Genomic DNA, 18,679 nt, shown 5'->3' on the forward strand with positions numbered 1-18,679 from the left:
CTTGGAGTTTATACTAGAAGTCATTCTTATAGGAGAAACTAGAAAAGCACCAGAGACAGGGAGTGATTTTTAGAAGTGGGACTAACCTCAGAGAAGAGAGGTGAGAAGAAGTTTGTCTGGCTGGCATTAGGACCCAGGGGCAAGAGTAAGGGTAGATAGAATAGATGGGTGAGTCTCGCTTGGGCGACATGCCTTTGAGAGTTCCGCTCATGGCCACAGGGTCAACCAACTTGTTGTCAGGACTCCGGAGCTGCATGGCTTTCCTCTCAGTGGACTCTTGGCTCAGCCCAGAAGTACAGGAAAAGCGGAAGCTGATTCTAGGCAAACCAATGCTCCCAACTCCGAAGAGGCAGGGGTTGTTAGAGAGCCCTTTCCCAGAAAGCCTGACACCCATGTCTTAAGTCTGGCAGCCATGCTAGTCGCTTTTAACTGGCAGACAGGTGCCCGGTATTTAGCCCCTGAATTCTAAGGAAAAACAGGACAGAATAGCAAGCGAAAGGGGTCCATTGGTGCTCACCACTCGGTGATAGTCAATGTCCCACTGCTTGGCCATAGGTGAAAGTCTCACTGTGATAGGCGAAAGTCTCACCGCTTGGCAATAGGCGATAGTCCCATCTGGGTCACCAAAATGTGTCCAGAATTTGTGGGTTCTTGGTCTCGCTGACTTCAAGAATGAAGCTGCAGACCCTCGCGGTGAGTGTTACAGTTCTTAAAGATGGTAGTCTGGAGTTTGTTCTTTCAGATGTTCAGATGTGTCTCAAGCTTCTTCCTTCTGGTGAGTTCATGGTCTCACTGACAGGAGTGAAGCTGCAGACCTTCGCGGTGAGTGTTACAGTTCTTAAAGGTGGTGCATCTGGCACTACTGGGGGACCTGGCATACCCTCTGCAGCTGCTGGCCGGGGTGCTAAGCCCCTCACTGCCCGGGGCCTGCAGAACTGGCTGGCCACTCCAAGTGTGGGGCCTGCCGAGCCCCTGCCTGCGCCTGCCGGAACTCGCACTGGCCTGAGAGTGCCACGCATAGCCCTGGTTCCCACCCGTGCCTCTCCCTCCACACCTCCTCGCAAGCAAAGGGAGCCGGCTCTGGCCTCAGCTAGCCCAGAGAGGGGCTCCCATAGTGCTGTGGTGCGCTGAAGGGCTCCTCAAGCACCACCAGAGTGGATGCCGAGGCCGAGGAGGTGCCGAGAGTGTGGGCTGCTAGCATATTGTCACCTCTCACTAGGGTCATAACAGTAACTAAACAGATGTGAATGTATAATTCGTTTCAGGATTTTCCCTAAATATTATGTAATGTGGAAAACGAATTCATTCTAATGAGAGAGAGACGGTCTTAGAAGCAATCTCATGCTCTTTTTGGTATTGGTCCTAACTAGTTTTTAAGACTTCCTGCTGCATACAGTTGAGACTGGGTGGGGTATTTACCAGGTCAAATAATAGTCTGGTTCAAAAACCTTGGGATTTTTCTCTAGAGTTATGACTTTTAAAAAATTGTTTTTAATGTTGGAAGGAACTTTAGAAATCTTACTGGCGAAGAAAACAAGGCACAGAGAGATTAAGTGACAGTCTGGATCATAATACCAAAAGACACATTTTTGAATACCATAATCCTTAATGTTGAAATCCTGAAAGAGCAAAATCCCCAAACTCTAAACTTCTAATATCTAAAATCCCCAAAATCACCATCACAGGATAGTTGGATCATATTTGACAAGCTCTTTTGAACCATCTCCATGCAAATTGCCCAAATCTATCCCTATTTTATACTTTTTTATATGCTGAATTTTCTTTTTAGTTTTCAAATTTTCTTTTCTTTTTTTAAAAAAAATTTCACTATTTTAAATTGTCAGCATTTTTTTTTTTATAATTCTACATGCTATGTATTTAATCTTCACATCATTTCAGTATTGGAGGTACAAATTGTATAGAGACTTTTAGAGCATTCTAATTTGTTTTATACATGTTTTGCAAATTTGACTCCCTGAAGGTCCATTATCAGAATGTTGCCTTTGTATGTAAGCGTTGTGCATGTACATAAAAATGTTAAAACTTCTTCAATAAATGAATAGATGTTCTTTTGTACATCTGCATTTGTGAAAGATAAGATTTCTCAAGGTCTCAGCTCTTAGGGTAACTGTATATGTATGTGGTGGTGACCCATCAAGGTTTTTAATTGATCTTATCAGAAGATTATGGTTGTTCATCATGGTATTTCAGATGACCACAGTTATAAAGCTGGGTACACTCAACTACCAACCATAGTGATATGCATTGATCCATTTCCTTTTCTGACCTACTTCTTTATGAATACAATTTGTCTGCTCATAACTGTTTTGTCCATGTGACTGTTGTTAGTATACCTGAGTGTCTATGCTTGCAAAAATATATACATTATTATGGCCTATTTTATTATGTAAAGTGGCCTATGAAGTCTTCTGTTGCATTTTTATGCTTCTCAAGTAAATCCCCTTTTAAAAGTATAAGTAAAAATCTTTTAAAAAATTAAATTTTTTTCAGAATTATATTTTTGAGGTTTTGATCTTTTGGGATTCCAACATTCAGGTTTATAGCATTTGGGATTGTGTCTTTTGGGATTATGATCAGCTTCCATTAAAGGATTTGCTTGGGGTCAGAGCAGCTAGATGGCAGAGCCCCCATGTTCAAGTCTGCCTAAGAGCTTTTGAAATCACCACTTTTTGGTTGGTGTTGTGGGTCACGCCCGTAATTCCAGCACTTTGGGAGGCTAAGGTGGGCTTATCGCTTGAGCTTAGGAGTTTGAGACCAGCCTGGGTAACATGGAGAAACCTTGTCTCTACAAATAATATTAAAAAATTAGCCAGGCAAGGTAGCACACAGTAGTCTCAGCCACTTGGGTGGCTAGGTGTGAGGATCGCTTGAGCCCAGGATGTAGAAGCTGTAGTGAGCCAAGATCCTGCCACTGCACTCCAGCCTGGGTGACAAAGTGAGGCTTTGTCTCAAAAAAAAAAAAAAAAAAAAAAAAAAAAAAAAGGGAAATATTACTTTTTAAAAACCTTATTCTAATAAATTTGAATGTACCTGATATGAAATATTGAGAAAGATAGTGGAATTCAGTATTATATAATTTATGAGTTAATGTATAAGATTCAAAAGAGAAGAAAAAGCAAAAGACAGGTTCTAGAGACAAAAAGGTTTGGAAAGTTGATGAACTGTTTGAGGGGATGATCCCTAAGATGATCCAGAGGGCCTTGGTAGGTGGGGAATGAAAAGTAAGCTCAGCTATCACTGAGTTAGCTCTGACTCTAATGGTCTGTCATTCATAGGTTTTGAATTGATTTTCTAGTAATGGAGGTAAGTTTCTGTGAATACAGCTGTCATACTTAAAAAATTTTTCACTTAGGACCAAAAGAACATATTTACAAGATGGCTGCCCATATCCATGTAGCAGAATGATGGCCCACAATGTATAGCTCATCTCCAAATGGCCAGAGTTCAATTTCAGCCTTGGGAAAATAAAAACCTCCAGGACAACTACCTTAGATACAGGGAGGGACCTTTTGGAATAACTTCTTCAGATACTTGCCCACTGTTGGTTAATTGATTAGTCTGGGATAGAGGCAGGTGGGAGTACTCCATTTTGGGCTAGCTGCATGAATGGCAGGCTGAGGTGTCAGTAGCTTAGTGTTAGAGTACGAGATGGGCAGCCAGCATGTCCTGGTAGCTGACCCTTTTGGAAACTGGCACAGCTGGCAGTTTTCAGAACACAAGACTGCCCTGTCCTGCCAAGTCCTTGCAGAAAAGTGATCGGGTCTTCTGAGGAAGACCCAAGCTGGAAGTCAGGAACATGTCCTCTCATTCAGCTACTTCCAATGCGTAGCACAGGGTCATGCATACAGTGGCCACTCAGTGATGATGCATATAGCCAGCCGGCCACAGATATAAGAGCAAGCCCCAGCAATAACAGTAGAGCCCAGCTCAGAGTGAAATAGGGTACCATACATCATCATTCTAAGATGCATTTTCTCCCCACATTTTCACTTTTTAAAAAAATTTGAGATGGAGTATCTCTCTGCCACCTAGGCTGGAATGCAGTGGCACAATCTCAGCTCACTGCAGCCTCTGCCTCCTGGGTTCAAGCAATTCTCCTCCCTCAGACTCTGGAGTAGCTGGGATTACAGGCACACACCACCACACCTGGCTAATTTTTGTATTTTTAGTAGAGATGGGGTTTTACCATGTTGGGCAGGCTGGACTCAAACTCCTGACTTCAAGTGATCCACCCGCCTTGGCCTCCCAAAGTACAGGGATTATAGATGTGAGCTACCATGCCTGGCCTGTTTTCACATTTCTAAAACCAGGGTGCATCTTAACATTGGTCTCTTTGTTTCAATGATTTGTATTGTTGGACCTATAATGGAATTAACTGCAGTTAAAGAATGTCTTTACAAAGATGATACTCTGATTCCACATTTAAAAAAAAGTTATTTTATGCAAAGAAAGTAATGGAAATAGCAAGGTAATGTGTAGTAACAAAGGCATTTGCCATTGGAAGAATATCCGTGATTCCAGATTTTCTCACAAATTAACATCCAAGTGCTTTTTGGGGCATAAGAAAAAAAAGTAAACAGTAAGTAGATGATCCTGTAATATTTGGTTACTGAGATACAAAGGATTGCCTAACACATGCTGTGTTAGTTTCCTGTGGCTGCCTTAATAAATTACCACAAACTTAGTGCCTTCAACTGACAGAAATGTACTCTTCTCTCAGTTCTGAAGGCTGGAAGTTCAACGACAGTTTTGCTGGTTTGAAATCAAGGTGTAGGCAGAGCCACGCTCCCTTGGAGGCTTTACAGGACAATCTCTTCCTTGCCTCTTCTGGCTTCTGGTGGCTGCTACTCTTTCTTTGCTTGTGGCTACATCATTTAAATCTCTACTTCTGTCTTCACATCACCATTTTCTCTTCTGTGCATCAAATCCCCCTCTCCCTTTCTCTTATTAGGACACTTGTGATGGCATTTAGGGCTTACCCAAATAACCAAGGATAATCTCTCCATCTCAAAATCATTAATCATACTGCAAAGACCCTTTTTCCAATTAAGGTAATAGTTGTGGTTTTCAGGGATTAGAATCTGGTCTCCTTGAGGCCACCATTTAGCCCACTACACAGGCCAAACAATGCAACTGGGGTCAGGGAAACCTCCAAATTTGTAAGAATAAGTAAAAGAAAGCCTGGTGTGACTAATTTATGTTGGCATTTTCATTATGATCCCTGCCAAAAATATCAAGAAAGAGTCAATATTCGAACTATAGCATGGGTATCAAGTTGCTTGGAAGAAAATTACAGAGATAACAGAGAACTCTTCTAAGAAATGTTCTTAATAAACCAGAAGATAAAAATGGGTGATAAATCACTAGATACTCACATTTCAAAGTGGAAAATTATTCAGTAGGGCCAAATAATTTTTTAAAAAAACTTTTGTATGGTAGATTAATTATAAAAATGGTTCTAAATTTCCATACTTACACAGTCTCCACGTTCTAAGCAAAGTGTGTTTGTAGCTTCTTCTATTTTTTTTTTTTTTTTTATTTTTTTTTTTGAGACGGAGTCTCGCTCTGTCGCCCAGGCTGGAGTGCAGTGGCGCTATCTCGGCTCACTGCAAGCTCCGCCTCCCGGGTTTACGCCATTCTCCTGCCTCAGCCTCCCGAGTAGCTGGGACTACAGGCGCCCGCCACCTCGCCCGGCTAATTTTTTTGTATTTTTAGTAGAGACGGGGTTTCATTGTGTTAGCCAGGATGGTCTCGATCTCCTGACCTCGTGATCTGCCCGTCTCGGCCTCCCAAAGTGCTGGGATTACAGGCTTGAGCCACCGCGCCCGGCCAGCTTCTTCTATTGAGAGGTAAAATTTATTTCCCTATCTCTTGAATCTGGGATGCCCTCATGACTGGCTTTAGCCAATAGAACACAGCAGAAGTGGCACTATGCCTGTTCTAAACCTAGGCCCAAGAGGCCTTATGTCTTTCTGTTCTCTCCCTAGTTGTCACAAGAACAAACTAGCCTATGGGATGATTAGAGATGCATGGGTTAGCTGGGCCCAGTGGCTCACGCCTGTAATCCCAGCACTTTGGGAGGCCAAGGTAGGTGAGTTGCTCGAGGTCAGGAGTTCAAGACCAGCCTGGTCAACATGGTGAAACCCTGTTTCTACTAACAAAGAAAAAAAGCTGGGTGTGGTGGTATGTGCCTGTAGTTCCAGCTAATAGGGAGGCTGAGGTGAGAGGATTGCTTGAGCACGGGAGGTGGAGGTTGCAGTGAGCCAAGATTGTGTCACTACACTCCAGCCTGGGTGACAGAGCCAGACCCTGTCAAAAAAAAAAAAAAAAAAAAAAAAAAGATGCGTGGTTCAATTTTCCTCATACCCTAGCCAGTAACCAGTCAGCCACAAGACATGTGAGTGAGGCCATTCTTGACCAGCTAGCTCCTAGCCAAATAGACAGCCAGCCAAAAATGAATGGGCAAGCCCCAGCAAGAACAGTAGAGCTCAGCTCAGATCAGCAGACCCTCTTAACTGACTCAAAGACTCCTGAGTAACAACTAAAGCGCATTGCTTTTAAGCCATTGGGTTTGAGAGTGGTTTCTTCTATGACAGAAACTGTTACATAATAAAAAATCACAAGACTTTCATGACTGGGATTGACTAAATGATTCAGAATGAATTAGGCTCTGAATATAAAATAATTGTTGGAATATTTTAACTAGTTTATTTTGCATACATTTTCCTTTTATGTATCCTGAATGGCAATATAGGATTAAAATAAAGTTATAAATAAGTCTAAAAGGGATCCTTAAGAAAGTATAAAATACAAATTCTAATTTTAAAAAGGCTTAATGTCATGCTTTTCTTGGAAATATTTCTTGCCTTTGTACGGCTACAGTTTTAAAAATTTCTTTTATTCAGGGGCCCTCCTACATTCAAAGCAGTTTCAACAAAATACAAGAATTCTATACTCAGCTTTCTGCTGCTTTTTCACTATATAGCTCTTGGTAACTTATTTTCCATCTCAGTTTCAGTTGCCCTATTTAAAAAAGTGAGGATAATAATACCTCTGGGTCAGGGTTGTTTTGAAGATGAAATATGATAGCGTCTATACATGTGCTTTGTGAATGCAAATGGATGAAAAAGATTAAGAAAGCTGAGTCTGTCCCGGTATTTCTTAAATGTGCCTTATAATAACATTTTACTGGCTAAAAAGTGCTACTGATTTCCTCAATAAAATTGTTCTAGTCCGTAAAGTAGGTCATTTAGGTTATATGAATTTGTTTTGTTGTTGTTGTTATCTCTGCTCCTTCTCCACATCATAGACACAATAAGACCTGAGAACATGGCCTTTTACCAAAAACATGTTGCTCCCCATTGGAGGAGCAGAATAAACCCAGGTGGTCCATATGTAGACATCCCAGCCCTTATGGCATTATATTATGTTTGTAGCAAACTGATTTGGGATTCTTGTTGCATTCAAAGCCTCCATTGCAAAAAGCTGCCCCAGCCAACAGCCAATCCATCTCCTGCCAACTACAGCTGATGGGATAAGAGGCATACAACTGCCTGAAGAATCTAATCAGAGCCTTCTAGAAGAAGTCAATAGTGGTCCCTATCTTGAAAATTCAAATTCAAAAGATGTGGAGATGTAAGCTTTGGATAGTTGAGTTTGCAACTGAATTCAGTTCTTGTAGAATTGGGGCCGCAGTCAGCAACTTAATAAACCAAACCTATGTGAAACAGAGAGTTCAGAAGCCGTTGAAAGTGAGCCAGCACAGAAAATTAGGTTGCAGAGGACAAAATGCAGAATACTGGCAGCGAAAACAGAGACAAAGGTCCAGAGAGCTCCAGCTCAGAGAGGAGAGAGTTTCCCTCCTAACTTTTCAGTTTCCCAGGAGATATTCCCTAATTCCCAGTTACAATTTATTTTCTGCCAGGAGATGTCAGCCAGATTCCCTGGACTATCTTTACAATACCTCATTCCTCTTTTTATTTGAGCCAGTTTGTATGGATTTTTATTCCTTGTAACTATATGACCCAGTTAGTTTTTAAAAATTCTCCTGGATTTAGAGATGTCTTAGATTTCTTTTATTCCTTGTTGGAGAATATTATTTTGTGATATAATGTAAAATATAGATTTGGTCTCTATCCTGGTTCTTGGCAAAGAGCTTCTAAGACCTTTGGAATCTCCTGAGTGATAAGAATTTTTTTTTTTTTTTGCATGCCAGTGAGATGGTTGGTGGCTGGAATCACTGCATGGTCCATAGACAGCTACAGCATAGGGGCTGGTTGCCCGAGGAACAAGCCTTGTGATTGGAGGGTTGGCATTTTCAGCTCCACTTCACCTCCAGAGAGGCAAAAGGGACTGGAAATTTGAGTTCAATCCCTAATGGCCAATTGTTTAATCAATCATGACTATGTAGTGGGATCTCCACAAAACCCCTAAGCAACAAGGCTCTGAGACCTTTTGGGTTGGTGAACACATCCTCTTACTGGGAGGGTGGGACACTCTGCCCCCATGGGAACAGAAGATCTCATGATGAGGACCCTTTCAAACCTTGCTCTATATACCTCTTCATCTGGCTATTCATTTGTATCCTTTGCAATATTCTTTATAATAAACTAGTAACTGTAAATAATAAACTAGTTCATCTGTGTCCTTTGTAATATCCTTTATAATAAACTAGTAACTGTAAATAAGTGTTTGTGAGCTGTTATAGCAAATTAGTGAGGAGTTAGCATCAGAATGGAATTGTAGGACTCCTAGTTGGTGTCCATAGAGAATTGGAGAATCCATTTGTATGGGGGAAAACTCCACACATTTGGTGTCAGAAGTGTTGTGACTGTATAGAAAAGGAGAGTTTTTCTTTTAGGTAGGATAAGTATGATTGTTAAAAAAAAAAAAAAAAAAAAAAGGAAAAAAAAAAAGGCTGGGCACGGTGGCTCACACCTGTAACCCCAGCACTTTGGGAGGTTGAGGCGGGTGGATCACCTGAGGTCAGGAGTTTGAGATCAGCCTGGTCAACGTGGTGAAACCCCGTTTCTACTAAAAATACAAAAATGAGCTGGGCGTGGTGGTGGACGCCTATAATCCCAGCTCCTTGGGAGGCTGAGGCGGAAGAATCGCTTGAACCCAGGAGGCGGAGGTTGCAGTGAGCCGAGATCTCGTCATTGCACTCCAGCCTGGGCAACAAGAGTGAAACTTGGTCTCAAAAACAAAACAAAACAAAACAAAAAACAAAAAAAAAGAAAAAGAAAAAGAAAAAGAAAAGAAAAAAAAAAAAGGGGAGCCAGGAGTAGTGGCTCTTGCCTGTAATCTCAGCACTTTGGGAGGTCAAGATGGGCGGATCACCTGAGGTCAGTAGTTTGAGACTAGCCTGGCCAAAATAATGAAACCCCATCTTCACTAAAAAAATACAAAAATTAGCTGGGTGTGGTGATGTGCATCTGTAGTCCCAGCTACTTGGGAGGCTGAGGCAGGGGAATTGATTGAACCTAGGAGGTGGAGGTTGCGGTGAGCCAAGATTGCATCACTGCTTTCCAGCCTGGGTGACAGAGAAAGACTCTGTCTAAAAAAAGAAAAAAAAAGAAAAGAAAAGATAAGAAAAGAAAAAAAATGGTAGGGGAAGAAGCTACTGAGTGGGAGATGGGTGCCTAAACTTAAGAGATTTGAGGGCAGCAGAAGATGGTGGCATTCACATAAACTACAAAAGATGAATGATGCTAGATGAGATTCATTAGTAAATGATCCCAAGAACCAAGCAGAAAACTTTAGAGGTGACTGTTTCTCAGCAATGGTCAGAGTGCTGGTGGAAGACACATTGTTTTGAAGGACACAGTGCTTATTATGGACCCTTGTCTGAGATTTATTGTGAAAAAAAGAATCCATGTGTGATGTCATGTGGACCAATGTTTCATATTAATCCCCCTTCAACAAGATTGATCGTGTTTTTTTCCAGTATAGATTTATTTTTACTACGGAATAAGTGTCTGTTAAATGTTTAAGTATTAAGGTGTATAACCAAATTCTGAAATTAAAATTAGACAATATATTTAAGCCACTCTATGGTCCTCGAAGTGCAACATAACCTCACTCAGCAGACACAGGTATCTCTAAGAAGCTTATCACTAAGCTTTGTGCATTCCTTTTTGAGCACTTGCTGTGTACCTGAGACTGTGGTAGGTGCTGAGAAAACCAAGGGAGCCAAACAGACGTGGTTCTTGCTTTCATGGAGCTAGAAGAGATAGAGAAAAACAGAAAGGAAAGAAAATAACAATTACCTATTATCACTAAGTTGATAAGTGCTGAAATACAGAAATAAGGGCAGGACCTACAGTAGATAAGGTGGTGAGATCTCACTAAAGAAAGAAGAGATCTAAATGATAATCTGTTTTAATCACACTCAAGGTGATTTGATGCTATTGGATTATAAGCATTCAATGATTGTTTACTATTGTCTAGCTAACTAGGGGAAATGCATATCGTCCTTTCAGGCACTTTTGTAACTTAGTGACCAGAAGAAGCGGGGGGACCAATATTAATTAGTGTCTATTATGCTCCAGGCATTGTCCAATTACACATTATCTCAAAAAGTAGTCATTATTATACCAATTTTAGAGATGGAAGAACCAAGGTCCTGAAAGGTCTAGTATCTTGTCCAAGGACTTAGTCAAAAGCTCTTTCCACTATACCAGGGTCTCAGCTGTATCTGTGAAAAGCAATACGCTATTTCCTCATCACCAACTGGATTAATTTTAAAATAAGATCGTGTGAACTACTTAATGCCTCAAATCATTTTCATTATAAAACAACCTTTTAAACTAAAGATTCTAGTCTACAGGCCATGTAAATTAACATTTAGTAATATATTTTACTGGAAAACGGGAGAGCGTATTTCTTGAGTGCTGCCAACAATCCACCGCCACCTGATTTCGCCCAGTCCCATCATACCTACTTGCTTTATTCTTTTCTCAAATGTGCACCCAGACTTCAAGGTAAGAGGTTCAAGTTCAAGTTCAATTTAACCACAACAGCCCCATTGCCATTTTGCCCCACTACTCTCTATCTTTTCTATCTTAGAGCCCCAAAGAGTTAATGATTCATTCACGATTCAACATTTATTGAGGTGTCAGGCACTACACTGAGTGCTTGGTACAAAAGACCGCCTGACTTTGTTTTTGAGAAGTCTGTTCTCATCACTCTGGGGCGGTCTAAACGGATACTCTCTCCTCCCTTTCCCACCCTTTCTCCCCGTTCGGCCCTGGGAGGGGCTCTTAAATAGCCCTTGGAGGTGGTTAATCTTTCGGTGAACTGGAAGGAGGGTGGGCCCGCGCAGCCTGCCCAGACCCGAAGATCAAAGGCGTGTTCCTCTCAGACGCCTGGAGGAAACCCGGCGGACTCTGAAGAATGCTGTTGGCAACCAGCGAGTTTCCAAGGGCAGAGCCAGCATTTGGAGCGAAGGATGCAAAGCTAAGAAAGGATGTTGGCAGGACAGCTGTGCCCCACTCGCACCTGGGTTCCCCGCGGTGTGCGGATGTAACCCAGAACCTGCCCTGCGCCTCATCTCTGAGCCAGCGGATCTGCGGCGAGACACCAGCCCGCTGGCCCGGAGATTGCACCCGGAAAGGGACGGAAAGGAGGCTGTTCGGGCTGGGGCTCAGAACTCTTTCCCCGTCTCGCCTACTTCCAAAAACTCTTCTCCCAGGCGGGGAAGCTTCAGAGGCTGCTTCGCTCCTCTGCCTTTGCGCTCAGCTTCCCGCTGCCCGCGAGCTCCCCAAGCACTCCTGCTGCCCTCGCCCCCAGCCCTGGCTTCCCTGCAACCCGAACTCCAGGCCGACTTCCAGACATATACAGTGCCGGACCAGAGCAAAGTCAGCCACTCGCAATGGAGTGATGGGGAGATTTTTTCTGGCCTGAGAATGGACAAAGGGACTCTCCTGCAGGGGACGTGATTCCAGGGCGCCCAGATTTCTCTCTCCCTTAGAGGTCGCAACGCAGCCAACAGAAGTCTGGCTTTAATCCACTCAGGACTTAAAAACATCATCTAATGACTGAAATCTGTCTGAGAACACAGGATGAGCGCATCCACGTCCACACACCCGAGTGGAACAAATCTTTTATTTTCTGAAGACAAGTGATTTGAAGTCCAGACTGAATCGCATTTAAGAATTAGGAATCCACTGCGTGCCATCCTGGAGTGAATAGAAAATTAAACTGAATTGGAGTCCAGAATATGCAGCTTCTTTAAGAAAAAAATTCCCTCTGAAATATTCTTTCCCACTGCATTAAGTAGTGTTCCTCATGAGAAATCTGAAAACATTGATTGTTAAAATGTGGTCCTGGGACCAGCAGCACTGGCATCACCTGGGGCCCCACTTTAGACTCCTGGACTCAGAATCTCTGGAGGGTGGAGGCGTCTAGGTGATTCTGAAGAACCACTGGCTTAAAAGTCTCCTTGGTCAGTGTTTTCCACTAATCACTAAACATATAGAGCCAGCGGAGCTGGAGCTCTGTTTATCACTTCTCCTTTTAGAATGAAGTCTCTGTTTGACAGTGGGAAAGCCTGCTAGAAGGATCCTGAGTTGCTTGTAAAGTCATACAAGCAATGAGAGAGAGAGAGAGAGAGAGAGAGAGAGAGAGAGAGAGGACTTCCCTGGCTACAGTCCAGATTGGATATCTGTCTGCTGCTGAGAACTTGCAGACTCACTTACTTGAAACACTTCATTCTCCGTTCAGGCATCTGTAAGATGCTTTGGTTGTTCTCCTGGTTCTTTCTAAAAGCACCTTCTAAGATAGTTTTCATAACCTAGAGGTCACAGGCAGGATACTCCCCACCCTTAGCACCCCCCACTCCCAACTTCCAAACTATACTGGCTTGAGGTCAGGGGAGTTCCCCATTCTTTCTGTGAAGCTACTCACCCCCTATTCAAATTGAGACACACCAACTACCTGGGCTGGAGCTGGAGCAGGGTAGGCTGGGAGTTTTACCCTTCTGGGAAGACCAGAGGAGAGACACCTATGGTGGGTGTGGGTGTGCTGATGATCTGGAATGGGAGAAGGGCCCACTGAGAAGAAGAGATGGTTAGACTGTGAGTGAGTGTTGGAGGCATGTGTGGTGTGGTCACGTTGTCATGTTCCTGGGCTAGTGGCAGCCACCACCCAGTCATTCCCACCTTGATCCTCACTCCATTCAACGGGCAACCATGGGGACCTGAGTGTGCCCAGGCCCCTCCTTGGCTGAGGCTCCTGATGGGACTGGGCAGCCTCATCATCAGACACCAGTGTCAACCTACCTGCAGGTGCCAGGCCCTGACTTTGCTCTCTGGATTTCTAGGAAAAAGAAAGTTCTGGACAAATTTAGAGAACATTGGGGAGAGGTGCAAGGTGAGAGAGAGACAGAAAGAGAGAGAGAAAGAGTCAATAGATACCAAAAAGAGGTATTTTCGTTCATGGAAAAAAAAAAGATCATTGCCTGGACGCTATAAACATACACCCCTTGGAGCTTCCTGCCTGCGATACTTTCAGTTTGGATCTAGGCACAGATAGTTCACTACCCGCCACTTAGTAAAAGTAACTGACATTTTCATTTAATCTTACCTTTACCAAGGGATTTTACAGATATAATCTCATTTGAGCCCCACTAAGGCTCTGTAAGATGAAAGGGGAAGGTCTGCATATAATGATTATTATCATTCTCATCACTTTTATCCCTGCTTGCAGAGATGGGAAAACTGAGGATCCAGGTTCTTTCAAGAAACAGCTAGATGGATGCAGAACCAGGGTCAAATCTACGTGTTCCCTATTCATAGCCACATGCCTCCTGCCTAAAGCAAAGGCTTCAAATTATTGATAGGCAACTATAGACAGCCATGAAGACTTTCTAAAAATCCATGTGTAGATTGGCATTGCAAGGGAATGAGCAAGAAAAAGCTATTTCTCTATGGACGGCCTGCCTGGAATCCTCAGAATTTAGCGAATTTTTTTTTTTTTTTTTTTTTTTTTTTTTTTTGTAAAAACGTGAGTGGGAGATTGGAAAATTTGCGAAACGTGAAAGGCAAACAATTGAATCACACTAGGGACTCTTTGATTTGAACTCTGGATAGGTTGAGGCATGGGCTCTACCCCTCTGGTAGAAAGGACAGAACACAGGAATTTGAGGAAGGGGACTCTGGCCAGAGCTTGAAATGTGTTCTTGAAAGTCAAGTTGGGGTGGCGGTGGTGGGGTGATGGAAGGGTATCCTGATATCTTGAGAAGTCCTCCATGTGCAAATAGACAGGCGGAGAAGTCACCGAAGTTCTCAGCCCTTGGAGAATGAGGAATTGCGCTTGGTAATGTGGTCGCCACCCCTTGGTAATGAGGTCACTATAACTGACAGAGAGCACACCTGGCAGAGCAGCTTCTCCAGTCAGGACCAGCCTAGCAGGATCCCTCCTCTGTGGCCAGGCAGAGGGCTCCACCCGAGGAGGGAGAAGCGGCCTGTGGGGTTGGTGGAAGGGCGGAGAAGCTCTCGCTCCAGGTACCAAACTAAGCCGAGAAAAAAGGGTAAAAAATCGAAAAGAAAGAGCAAATGAAGCGGAAGTTTCAAGGCTCTCTGCGAGGAATAACAGTATAAATAACCGAAGACGTCTTGTAAACACTGCGGTCATAACCCCGAACATTAAACAGCCCCGGTGGCATCTGGCGCATCGGCTGCCGCGGGCTGCTCTGGGGCAGTGAGAGAGCCGGGTCCCAGGCTCCTCTGCCTTGCTTCTCTGTTTATCTCAACTTAATCTTCCCCTAGGAGCTGTTCCGTAGCCTGGAAAATGTTTAAATTAAAACCCAGTCCGCCGGAAGTCGTGGTGGGAGCTAAACGCGCCGGCTAACCGCAACCAAAAGGCAGGCATGCAGGTTTGTTGTTAGAATTAATTAATGGGTTATTAATAAGAAATGTAGATAATGTATGCTGCAGAACTCTGAAAATCCTGAAACACACCCTAAGGGTTATGGAATTTACATCTTCCACAGCTTCTATTATTTCTTCATTAGTTTGCAGCCATACCCACACCTGGAAGGTGACGAAAGGTGGAGTTTACTTTCTCGCCCGTGTCAGCAGTCATACTGTGGAATCCATGAAAGCTGGATTTCCTTTTTCTGGTGCGTTTTTACTTTTGAACTGTGTAACTGTGGATAACTCTAATACTGCCCATTCTTTGTTTACAGTTACATAATTTCTATTGTCCTTAAAAGTAACCGACATATTTCTTTTTTAAGGTTTCAGTAAAAAACGTAATCTGCATCTTCATTATGAAACTCATATGCAATTTTCTTCTATCTCTAGAATTTAGATTGATGTTTAAAAGAATCATTTTCAAGCTTCCCCATAGTTTCCCACTTTTCTATTCCAAATATTTTTAAAAATCACACAAAATGTCAGAGCTTTTAGCAATATAAAGAAAGATTTATTTTCAAAAGTAGCAAAACTTGTTTGAAAAAAATATATATCTTTAAGTGAATTACTTTATAAATGTGACTGTCAAAGTCAGCTATCCTATGATCTACATTTTACAACATATTGTACAAAAGATACATTGATAGGCTCTTATCTATTTATACATTTATAATTACATATTGCACTTGGACCAGCAAGGCTTGCAGAGTCATTCACGGTAGAAGTTAATAAAGTTAAATAGATGGGAATCTTTGCAAGTACAATTGATCTCCTCTGGTTTGGAAACGAATCTCCTCGTCGTTGTAAAGTGTTCTCGCGGGGTGGGACAGAGAGAGGAGCATTGCGAGGGGGAAGCAGAGACAGAGAGCACGGAGGGCAGGGGTCGACTTCCCGGGGCCCGCTCCCCCCGGGAGCGCGCCTTTCCCAGACTCGCACCTCCAAGGTCAGGACGCCGTGGTTCCACATAAGCGGCTCGCGGTCACCACTTCTTTCAGGTCACTCTCGGGTTTCCCGGCCACCAAGAAGGGCCACGTCTGCGGGAAAGAAGAGGGTGGAGGAGGTAAGTAGCCGTGGCGGAGGGGGTGGGGTGGGCTCCGGGCCAGAGATGAAAGGAGTGGGGGCGGTGGGGGCAGGCAGTGCGCTGGAGAGACCGATTATCTCTGCAATGTTCTCCCGGTCCTAGCGCACCCTGCGGCTGCATAAAGCAAAAAGCTGCCTTGGCGCCAAGTCACAGCTCGAGGTGGTGGTGGTGCTGATGGTGGTCTTTTAGAACGAGAGCCAAAAGGGCTCATACTGGGTTCCTTGTGAGACCCAATGCAGGAAGCCCTGGGCAAGCCGAGAGTGGGTGGTGCTGTGGCACTGCCTGGAAGCAGACGCTCTGGCAGCCTGAGCGGGGAAGCCCAGAATGACCTTGTGCCTGCTGGGCACCGAGTTGGGGGCGAAGCTGCCTCCTGGCCACTCTTCTGAGGCGGTGGTCGCGTTTCAGGGCCCTGTCGCTTTCATCGTCTTTCATCGCCATCTATTTCCCTAGCCCCGACTTTCGTTTCTTCCATCGCAAACAAGGACTTTGACTACAACTTCTAAATTAATCACCATCTCTTAAGGGAAAAAAGAAAAAAGCTAAAAAAACTACATTGACTTTTAATTTAAGATCGTCTTCGTGCTGGACTGAGAAAGCATGCTTTCTCTTCCTTTCTCTGGGCTGTTTTATAATAAAGTTCATTTAAGTTTCTTATTTAAAGATGAAGAGAGTAACAATTGTAAATATTCGAGGCAGCACTTTCATTTTAGGTGAAGATATTAAAAAGCTATTTACTCATTGAAAAAAAAAAAAAAAAAACCCAAACTTTCAGTTGGAGGGAAAACTATTTTTCATGGCAAAATGTGATTTTGCATCTTCTTCTCCCTCAGTTCCAGAAACCAATTCGGTGAGAAGACAATTCAGACCTCTCTCACTACTGCTCTAGTGCTGGCTGATAAGACTTGCCTTTTAAGAGGAAAAATCTCTCATTCTTATCATATACAAACAGAGGTCCTAGTAAGTTGTTGTTATTGTTTTTCTTTAGATCCTAGAAGTTTTAAAATAAAATCAAATAAAAAAATTAAAATGTATTTCTTAAACAGTAAAATGCATTTGAGAAAAAAGTAGACTCAATGATTATCAGTTTTTTGTATTAAAAAAGTTAGATTCAATGGGCATTACTTTTTAAGATAAAAGGTAACTTTTCTTAAATCTTGAATGAGAGTGACCTGTTTTAATATTTATTAAACTCATACTAGTGAGGATTTACTGATTTTGCTGATAATTACTGGAACTTCTAGGATTTAAAAATACTAATCCACTTATAGGAGAAGCACAGAACATTTAAGTGGTTGGGGGCTTACATTGACAATTTAGGGGGGCATAGATGTGTCCTTATATAATGGTCCTAAATATGCTTGTGAAAGAAACGGAGGTGGGTGTTTTTATTTACAAGGAAAGGAAAATCAAAATCCACTCTCAGCTAAAAGAAGAAAAAAGGATTAATAAAATGCCTCCTCGGCGTGAGGTCTTGTCAGTGTTCTCAGTTCCGCAGCAGCCACTCTACCCCAGGGAGGATGGCGATGGAGCGGGCTCGGGGGATCCCTCCTCTGTGCCAGCTCAATACACTTGCAAACCTTTAATTGGGCTGCCACGTCAAACCCTTGCATAAATCACTGGGCTGGTAGGGCAGAGAGCGAGGGTCATGTCTAGACCGCCCGCCTCTGGTCCCGGAGGCTCTAGGCCCGCGGTGGCCGAGGTGTATAAGTCACCGCCACGCCCGCAACCCCACTCCCAGCCCCGCGCGCACTCGCGCCCACCGCTGGCGGGACTGCGGGCGCGCCTGGACTGCAGGCTTGCCTGGACTGCAGCAGCAGCCCCCAAGGCACTCACCAGATTGACCGGGTGAATGTACCCGTTCTCGTATTTGTCGTTAGCCAGGATCTGCCTCAAGTGGGCGATGTAGCTGGACGCCAGCCTGAGCGTGTCCAGCTTGGAGAGCTTGGTGTCCGGGGGCACCCAGGGCAGGGTGGTCTTGAGTCTGGAGAAGGCCTTGCTCAGCACTCGCATGCGGGCCCGCTCTCGCGCGTTGGCGGCGTTGCGCTGGACCTGCTTCCCCTCCTGGCTGACCCCGCTCAGGGGGCTCTTCTTGGTGGGCGCCTTCCTCCTCTTGCCCAGGCCGCCGCGGCCCTTCTGGGGAGACCCATTCTCACAGTTGGAGCTCTCCTCGGTGCTCTCGTTGGAAGTCACAAATTCCTTGTTCGAGTCCATTTTCAGCCCGTCACATTCCAACATCTCCACCTCTTGAAGGTCCTCCACATCGCTGAGGGAGCCGGTGGACATGTTTGGGGGAGTGGACGAGGGAGAGAGGGAGAGAGAGAGACAGAGAGAGAGAGAGAGAGAGAGAGAGAGAGAGAGGCAGAGAGAGAGAGAGAGACCCTGAAAGCAAGGGGCTTCCCGAGTGTGGCGCAGCCACCTCCTGTTGGGAGCTGGAGTTGGGGTCTGGTTGGGTTTCACAACCCTTTCCCCTTCGAAGAGTTGTGAGAAGGAACCTAGAGGACTTCTGCAGCAGAGGAACCGGCTCTCTGTTTCCCCACTCCCAGAGTCGTGGCCGTAGAGGAGTGTGAGCGAGCGCTGAGGAATTTGGTGGACACTAGGAATTTATCTGGGGAATAGAGGGGCGGATCTTTGCAGCCCAGGGGAGGGGCCTGCCAGGCCCCAG

The 18,679-nt window shown here is 44.1% G+C and overlaps 1 protein-coding gene across 1 annotated transcript; it reads right to left on the reverse strand.

The window, feature by feature from the left end:
• Positions 1-15,425: 15,425 nt before the first annotated feature.
• TCF21 (transcription factor 21) lies at positions 15,426-18,300 on the reverse strand. The gene is made up of 2 exons (XM_050788017.1): positions 17,851-18,300; positions 15,426-15,970 (listed from the first exon to the last, which is right to left on the reverse strand). Exons 1-2 carry the CDS (start codon positions 18,298-18,300, stop codon positions 15,881-15,883), a joined length of 540 nt encoding a protein of 179 aa, XP_050643974.1. The 3' UTR covers positions 15,426-15,880.
• Between the last annotated feature and the right edge of the window lie 379 nt (positions 18,301-18,679).

Source organism: Macaca thibetana, chromosome 4, assembly GCF_024542745.1.
Source record: "Macaca thibetana thibetana isolate TM-01 chromosome 4, ASM2454274v1, whole genome shotgun sequence".
Classification (NCBI taxonomy): Eukaryota; Metazoa; Chordata; class Mammalia; order Primates; family Cercopithecidae; genus Macaca; species Macaca thibetana.